Here is an 8,947-nt window from a genome sequence, read left to right on the forward strand (position 1 = left end):
TTCGTTTTTGGTTTCTGTTTTTAGTTTTGTCATTCCTTTTCTTCACCCCAAATACATCGTTTCTCTGTTGAGCTTCCTGTTAGTCTTAAATCCTTTTATTCTTATAAATTTCCTTTGAATTCACTATAATCGTCTTGTTTTCTTCTGATCTATGATAGTCAGTCCTTTAAGCTTTCTGACAACATCTTTTGAGTTTGTAGGCCCCTTCTTTTTCTTTTCTGTAGTCCCTTACACTACAATGGCTTCAAGCCTTGTTTGGGACAAAATCCTTGAAACAAACTAAAAAAAAAAAAAAAAAACCAAGATTTAATTACTTATAACGAGCTCTCAAGAATTTCTGTCGTCATTCCACCCTCTCACTTAAATTTCTTATCTCTCTTGTTTCTCTTTTCCTTTTCTGTTACTTTCTTTTCATCATTTGCTTCTTTATTTCACTCCACCTTTCTCTTCCTCTCTCTTCTCGCTGTCCCTTTCAATTTTCCCTATTTTTAATTGCTCTCTTTCTTCAGGTTTCTTAGTCTCTTCTTCATCTATTCCCCATCTCTTACATTGCCTATATTTTAGTTTATTCTTTATATATGTAAAGGTCTTGTTTTAATAACTTCAGAGGATATTCAAAATGAAGCCGGTTGCTCAGAAGCTTCTTGTTGATGCTAAATGCCTATTTTTCCATCCTGTATCCGTATTATCCATTTGACCATTTGTCTGCTGATAACTTATTGACTGCTAGGGATCATTCTGTAAGGGTTCAGTATTCTTTTCTACTTTAAGCACAAGGCCTGAAATTTTTGGGGAGGGGGCCCAGTCGTTTAGATTGACTCCAGTATGCAACTGGTACTTAATTTATTGACCCTGAAAGGATGAAAGGCAAAGTTGACCTCTGTGGAATTTGAACTCAGAATGTAAAGACAGATGAAATACCGCTAAGCATTTTGACTGGCATGCTAACGTTTCTGCCAGATCGCTGCCTTATATAAGGCAAATGAACTATATCCAGTCCAAAATTCTATCTGTTTTGTGTTCAGGTTGGCCAGATTTGACCTCTCACACCAACCCTACAATGTCTTTCTAAAAATAAACAATCACATCATCAACATCTCAAAGCTATGAGATAAAGTATGATTCATTCAAACCAACGTGAATAAATAAGTATCACATTTGACAGAAAAATTTGGATACTAAAGGGTTTTTGCAGTTTCTTACATTTTTATTGCTGATAGTTTGTGATTTTTAAGAAAAAAAATTCATATATTATGAAATATTTGATTTGTGTCTTTTTTTCTTCTTTTCTTAAATATAGCTCAAGCAATTAAATATAATTTTGGTGATGATGATGATGAAGAAGAATATTATCCCGTACTCCATGAAAACCAGGCAGATGATTCCCCACCAGCTGATGTTTGCAATAACATGAATACGGGGGCAGAAGAAAATGATGTAGATGACGATGATGATGATTTTTTTGCTCCTAAAAAAGAGTAAGTTCAAAAAGTCAAACAAGTCCATTCGTTGAAGTAGTTGTATGCTGTCAACTTAATGTGACAGTCCCCTGAAGGGAATAATACTACTGTTGGTTAGACCTAGGAAGTTGCACCGCTTCCTAGGTCTAACCAACAGTAGTATTATTCCCTTCAGGAGACTGTCACATTAAGTTGACAGCATACAACTACTTCATCGTATCACTACTGCATAAATCTCTCTGAGAGATTTAGAAATGTATTATTTCTGAAGTTCATTCGTGTTATTTTGACAAAATCATAATTTTAGAATTGGTAAAATTTGAAGAAAGATAAAAATTTTGGACATTTAAGAATATATATTCATAATTCATTTTAATAATTTTTTGTCAACCTTTAATGGGTTAAGTCATCCTTAAATGAGATAACCCTATGATTTCTTTAAAATTCAATAATATCTCCAGATAGTTTCTAACTTGGACAAGTATCTTTATATGTCTGTGTGTGTATGTGTGTACCCTTGTCTAGACATCACGTGATGGTTGTAAATGAGCATTATCTTCATATGAGTGAGGCTGTTTCCTTTCCCGCTTTCTTTGCAAATCATGTCTCGCTTTGGGAAAAATATTACCCTGCTTGGATGTTGATGGGGGTTGGTGACAGGAAGGGCATCTCAGCTGTAGAAATCTGCCTCAACACACTGAGCCATGCTTGGATGGAAAAGTGCACATTGAAATGATGATGAGGCTTGTAATCCAGCCAAATAATGATCCCCATCTAATCAGTTTGACAACATACTGTGAATGTTTCCATGTTTGCAAACTGTCACTCAGCTTAAGTTGTTGAAAAGAATTACTGTGGAATGTAATGGTGGACAAAAAGTATTGTTTCTACTCTAGGCACAAGGCCTGAAATTTTTTGGGGAAGGAGCCAGTTGATTAGATCGACCCCAGTACACAACTGGTACTTAATTTATTGACCCCGAAAGGATGAAAGGCAAAGTTGACCTCAACAGAATTTGAACTCAGAATGTAGCGGCAGATGAAATACCGCTAAGCATTTAGCCTAGCGTGCTAACGTTTCTGCCAACTCACTGCCTTGGTGGACAAAATGTATTGACAAATGTGTGTTTATATGAGTTTTGGGCCACATTCAAATATAATGGATTTCAATGAAGAATGAGAAGTAGACAAGTGCAATGTAGATGTAGGTGAATTCCCAACACCAAGTGACAGGGTAAGATTTCTCGGTTAGAAAAAAGAATATTTCACTCTGACTGTAACCATGAAATTTATGCTAATATTGGCCTAATAAGCCACCGCAGGACCTACGATGAGTAAAGCTTCTAATCTGGTCAGAGACCTGAAAGATGAATGTCAGGTGAAAGTCCCTGATATACTCTTTTACTTGTTTCAGTCATTTGACTGCGGCCATGCTGGAGCACCGCCTTTAGTTGAACAAATCAACCCCAGGACTTATTCTTTGTAAGTCTAGTATTTATTCTATCGGTCTCTTTTGCCGAACTGCTAAGTTACGAGGACGTAAACACACAAGCATCGGTTGTCAAGCGAAGTTGGGGGGACAAACACAAACACACACACACACAATAGGTTTCTTTCAGTTTCAGTCTACCATTTCCATTCACAGGGCTTCAGTTGGTCTGAGGCTACAGTAGAAGATACTTGCCCACGGTGCTACGCAGTGGGACTGAACCCAGAACCCTGTGTTTGGGCAGCAAACTTCTTACCATGCAAGCACATCTGCACCATTGGTAGATTTTTTTTGTTTTTTAACGATCCTTGAAACGTTTGTTTCTTTTGCAGTGCAAAGAAGCCCACTTCTCCTGCGAAGCCCACTTCTCCTGCGAAGCCCACTTCTCCTGCGAAGCCCACTTCCCCTGCAAAGGCAGCCAGCCCCAAGTTTGACGATGATGATTCTTCTGAGGATGAAAATGCCGACTTGTTTAGCCGAGTCAGTGAACAAAACAAGAAAGCTCGAGACGACGCTGTCTTTGGGATATCAACTACACTTATAAAACCATCAATTAAAACCACAATTCCCAAAGAACCTATGAAAAGTGAGTGCTTTTGGCTTTCTTTATAAATTTCTGATTATGATATTATATCTTGTAGTAAAAATTGTTTGCCAACATAACATGGCAGTCCTGGTTTAGGACGAATGTTGCTGAAATTAAACCCCAGGAGACATCGTCTCCCGCTGGCTATACGACACGATCTGTGTCCTTATATTTTCGAACAATATAAGGACACAGATTGTGTCATATAGCTACCTGGAGGCGATGTCTCCTGGGACTAAATTTTAGTAACATGTTATGTTGGCAAACAATCTTTACTTCAAAGTACTGTTGCTGAATATCTCATGTTATGAGATTTAAAAATAGTAATTTTCTAATTTATAAATCAGTGACTAGTTGTCACTTTGAAAACTATATATTTCGAACGGGAATTTGGTAGCGCCACCTCTAGCTGAGCAATTATTCTGTTGAAGGGAAATAACCCAGAAATCGCGATACACAGATATTGTTTTGAGCTGAGCTGGGGTGTTAGATTCCCTTGTTCAAAAATATAAGGACACGAATCATGTCATATAGCCAGCTGGAGACGATGTCTCCTGGGGCTAAATTACAGCAACATTCGTCCTAAACCAGGACTGCCATGTTATGTTGGCAAACAATCTTTACTACAAAGTACTGTTGCTGAATATCTCTCGTTGTGAGATTTAAAAATAGTAATTTTCTAACGATATATCTTGTCACATCTAAAAATAAAATCTTTTTTTTTTTTTTTCTTGTCTGCAATCCTGTTTGTTTTTCATTTTATTTTGCAATGTTGTGCCTCAAGACATCAGCAGTCTTCAGCCTTCATGCAAATCTATCAAAACTTCCCAGTTGTGGGCTTCACAAATTTCTCATTTCTTGGATCAGTTGCTTTCTATCAGAGCATATCATTGAAGCATACCTTGATGGAGTTCTTTCTTCCCTGTACTTAACCGATCCTGGTGTCCTGCTGAGCTCGGTTCTCTTCCTGCATCTCTTTCTTACTCGCTGCCTCATGCAACACTGCCCACTCGTATTCAGATGGCACAAACCATCTCTAGTTACTAGACATCATCTACACACCACATACCAAACCTGTATTGATTTCATGAATAGAGTCCTTGAAAGTATCCTTCAGTGGGGTCAAACCAACCTTGTTTCTTTTTCACAACTAACAAACTCAAGCAACACTCATATGAAGAACCATTCACTCCCTCTAATATGAGTGGTACTCAGTTCAAGTCCTCACAGTCGGTTCAAACAAATTCTGGGCCTCACTATCATCAAGGCTCTCTCATAGAAAAAATGCACCCTCTGTGTAACTAAGACTGCATCCCAAAGGCTAACCCTACTCTTTAGGGCCAGAAGTTATTTCAGCCCCTGACAGCTGTTGACACAAGCCTGTAATGAGGTCCATAAACTCCTTAAACTTCCAGTTATTTTATGCTCCTTTATTGATATTTATTTACATGCATGCTTAATAAATGTTCCTCAGAATAATTGACTTCAATTGTCAAATATTGTTTTTGTTTGAATTTAAATATAATATTAGTCCACCTTCTATTTACAGGCACCATCACTTACCATTTATCTAGCGACGATGAGGATAAAGAACTCGACTTTGTACCTGAAGAACCTCTGAAGAAAGCAGTAAAGAAAAAGGCTCCCAAAAAAGAAAAGACAACAGAAAAATCCGGTAAATAAGAGTTTATATATCTTTTGTGATTCCGTGTGACGGAGGGAAGGCAAATAAAACTGAACATCGTGAGACTTTAGCTTAGAAGGGATGTATTTTGCATCGCCATTAAGAGTAGTGATGATGGAAATCTCTACATGGTTGTGTACCAATGAGGGATTCTTTGTGTATTTACTAAATCTGCTTAAGGGGGGAATTCCCCTCCTCTTTTTTTCTTCTTTTTGCTTTTGCACATATTTGCTAGAGTAACTGTTCTTCTATCCAGAAATCCAACTCAACATAGTCTCAGTAGCAAGTAATGCCTTTCTGTCCTCTTTCGACCCAACTCTGTGGGTGCCATGTTATTTCTGCTCCGAAGCCATTATTTGCCTGCAATGAAGTGACTCTATTGACATTTAACTGACCATATCCAGCCCGAATATTCTACCTGTTTTATGTTCAAATGAACCAGATCTGGCTTGTCACACGTGTCCTGCAATGTCATTCTGAAATAAACCACCACATATGAGGTAATAGACGATTCATTGAAAACAATGTGAAGGTATAAAACATTACATTTGTCAGAGCAACCTGAATGCTAAATGGTTCAGCCAGCTGTGTCAGTTAATAAAAAAAAAAAGCTCTCCCCCTCACACGATAACATTTCAATAGTTTTATCATTATTTTATGATCTATTTGCACTACTATTTATTGAACACCAATTCTCTACATTTTGGTAATGCTTCAAGTGAACTACAACATGTTTCTCTTTGGGAATGTTCTTCCATTGCTGTTGGATAGCCTCATTTTATCTGGAGTAACCACTTTTTGCCCATTGACTCCTTTGCTTGCTATTTTAACTCAGGTGGACCCTCATAGACAAACAATGTCTAAAAGAAACCTTATATATTTATAATTAAATACCTCTTATATGGGCCCCACTTAAGAACCACTGCTTTCTAGCAAATAATTATTACCTTCAAATATCGTCATGATGTGTGTTTCTTCCCTATTAACAGCTTGTTTGCTATTCTGCTGATGTGTGTGCATACGTATATGTGCTTTTTCTGTTTAAGTTTTGTGAGATGATTCCTATCTGCTTGTGAATTAACTCCACCATAACAACGCTTTTTCCTTGTTTAATTGTGTGCAACCACTATGTTGACTTAATTTAGACCGCAAAGAACGTGAAATCTTTAGAGCTTTTAGACGAAGTGTTTCACAAAGCGAACCAAGTCAATCCAGCAAATCCAAGCCTCCAAAAACAACTCCTGGTACTTCTTATTTTTGTTACTGTTGGTTAACGTTCACTAAAACTTTTTCTTAGTTAGCTTGTTTAATTACTGACTAAATTCCTGATAACTAATTCCAGAGCTGAATTTTAATTTTCGATTGGATTTTCAATTCGTTTTCGTTTACTAATGCATTTGGAAACAAGCGTATTACCATTTCAGTTTGTTCTTGACTAGGAATGTAAGTTTGCATGCTTAGCCAGAGAAAACGGTTTGAAAGTTACAGCAATGTATCCTGCCTGAAACATTGTAATAGAGTTATAAGCCTGGTATACTTTAAGCCCAGAACATTTACTAGTTAAGACCATGTAGTGAAGATCGTATGTCATCTAGGCAAAGTACTACAGCCATGTTGTCATTTTGGCAAATAAAAATACATAATAAATAGTTTAAAAACTATTTTCTTAGCCGTTTTCCTATAACTACTGGCTGTCCTACTTAAAGCTAATCTTTCGGTGGCTCATTGGAGTGAACAGAGAGTTACAGCCCTTGCTGGAGCAATGTACAATGGCTGTCATAAGATTGAAACTTTTATGTGACCAGCTGGAGCAATCAGCATAACCTCACAGACAACTCATTACATTCAATAGCACTCGCACTTTTAGTTTCTCCACTGAAACAATCTCCCCTTCATTGTACTGCTGTCTGAAACCTATTCGTTCCATCCAGCTGTAAAAACTGCCAAAACAGAGACTGAAGTCTGGTGCAGTCTTCTGCCTGGTCAGATCCTGTCAAACCGTCCAACCCATGCCAGCATGGAAAGGCAGATGTTAAACGATGTTGATGATGACAATGCTCATTTACGACCATAACATGATGTCCAGGCAAGGGTACACACAGACACACAATTATCCATAGTGATCTATTTACACACACACACACACACATTATGCTTCTAGCTTTCATCCGTCAAGTGCACTCAGTAGGACATGGGTAGCTAGGATGTATATAACAACGAGGGCCTCTTTAGCAAGTAGGACCTTTATAAGAAGGTCACTGGGACCTGTATAACAACTGCATCAGCCTCTGCACATTTCCCAGCTAACACTACTAACAATTATTTGGATTTAGTTGTATTGAACTCTTTGTTAATTATCCTATTCATTATTTCATAATAAGCAATTACTTCTTTTCTGGGTATACTAATTACCACTTCAATAAATGCAAGTCATGTTTTCCTTACTCATTTTCTGTACCAATCACTGACTCCTTGTTTTCTATTCTGTTGTATTCTATTCAGCTTGTTTTCTATTCTGATGGTGTGTGTGCTTATGTGTGCTTTTTCTTTTTAAAGTTTTGTGAGATGATTCCTATCTGCTTGTGAATTAACTTCACTTTAACAATGCTTTTTCCTTGTTTGATTGTCTGCAAAAACTATGTTGACTTAATTTAGGCCGAAACCAACCTGTAATCTTTAGTGCTTTCAAAAGAACAGTTTCAGAAGATAAACCAAGTCAAACCAGCAAATCCAAGCCTTCAAAAACAACTTATGGTACTTCTTATTTTTGTTGCCGTTGGTTAACGTTCACTAAAACTGTTCTATATTTTAGAGATGACGAATTATGTCCATTATTTACATTTGATGGATATTTGTCTTCATCTTGTCTGTCTTTAACACAGTATTTCAGCTGATATACCCTCCAGCCATCATCAGGTGTCTTGGGGAAATTTCGAACTTAGGTTCTCATCCCTCAGGTATTTTTCAATGTTATTATTATTATAATTATTAGTATTATTATTCAGTTCAGTGCCTGGAATCGAATTTGTAATCTTGGGGTTAGTAGGACACGCTTTTAACCAGTATGCCATAGGCGTGGGTGTATGGCGTTGTGGGTAAGAGTGCGGTCTACTAATCCCAAGATTGCGAGTTTGATTCCAGGCAGTGACCTAAAAACAAAAAAGGAAAGTTCGAGCAAGGTTGTTGCCATTGCCGCTGGACTGGCTCCTGTGCAGGTGGCACATAAAAAAACACCATTTGAGCGTGGCCGTTGCCAGTACCGCCTGACTGGCCCTCGTGCCGGTGGCATGTAAAAGCACTCACTACTCTCTTGGAGTGGTTTTCGTTAGGAAGGGCATCCATCTGTAGAAACTCTGCCAGATCAGATTGGAACCTGGTGCAGCCAATCTGTTCGCCAGTCCTCAGTCAAATCGTCCAACCCATACCAGCATGGAAAGTGGACGTTATTGAAAAATACCTTAGGAATGAGAACCCAGGATCGAAATTTCCCCAAGACACCTGATGAAGGCTGGAAGGTATATCAGCCGAGACGTTGTGTTAACAACAAACAAGATGAGGACAAATATCATCAAATGTAAATAATGTAAATAATGCTTACTAAAACTTTTTCAAAGTTAGCTTGTTTAATTACTGACTAAATTCCTGATAACTAATTTCAGAGCTGAATTTTAATTTCCGATTGGATTTTCAATTCGTTTTCGTTTACTAATGCATTTGGAAACAAGCGTA

At 37.7% G+C, this 8,947-nt stretch overlaps 2 protein-coding genes across 2 annotated transcripts in view; both read left to right on the forward strand.

The window, feature by feature from the left end:
• Positions 1–518, forward strand: part of LOC106883641 (DNA topoisomerase 2-beta) — an 18,841-nt gene extending 18,323 nt beyond the window's left edge. Inside the window, exon 15 of the mRNA XM_052969905.1 lies at positions 510–518. Coding sequence (XP_052825865.1) covers positions 510–518 — 9 coding nt within the window. The remainder of the gene's footprint in view (positions 1–509) is intronic.
• A 765-nt stretch (positions 519–1,283) lies between these two features.
• Positions 1,284–8,947, forward strand: part of LOC106883642 (uncharacterized) — a 10,744-nt gene continuing 3,080 nt past the window's right edge. The window contains exons 1-5 of the mRNA XM_014934734.2: positions 1,284–1,478; positions 3,281–3,534; positions 5,084–5,209; positions 6,364–6,462; positions 7,874–7,972. Of these exons, the coding sequence (XP_014790220.1) occupies positions 1,411–1,478; positions 3,281–3,534; positions 5,084–5,209; positions 6,364–6,462; positions 7,874–7,972 (646 nt within the window). The 5' untranslated portion in view covers positions 1,284–1,410. The remainder of the gene's footprint in view (positions 1,479–3,280; positions 3,535–5,083; positions 5,210–6,363; positions 6,463–7,873; positions 7,973–8,947) is intronic.

Source organism: Octopus bimaculoides, chromosome 8 (genome assembly GCF_001194135.2).
Source record: "Octopus bimaculoides isolate UCB-OBI-ISO-001 chromosome 8, ASM119413v2, whole genome shotgun sequence".
In the NCBI taxonomy this organism is placed as follows: domain Eukaryota; kingdom Metazoa; phylum Mollusca; class Cephalopoda; order Octopoda; family Octopodidae; genus Octopus; species Octopus bimaculoides.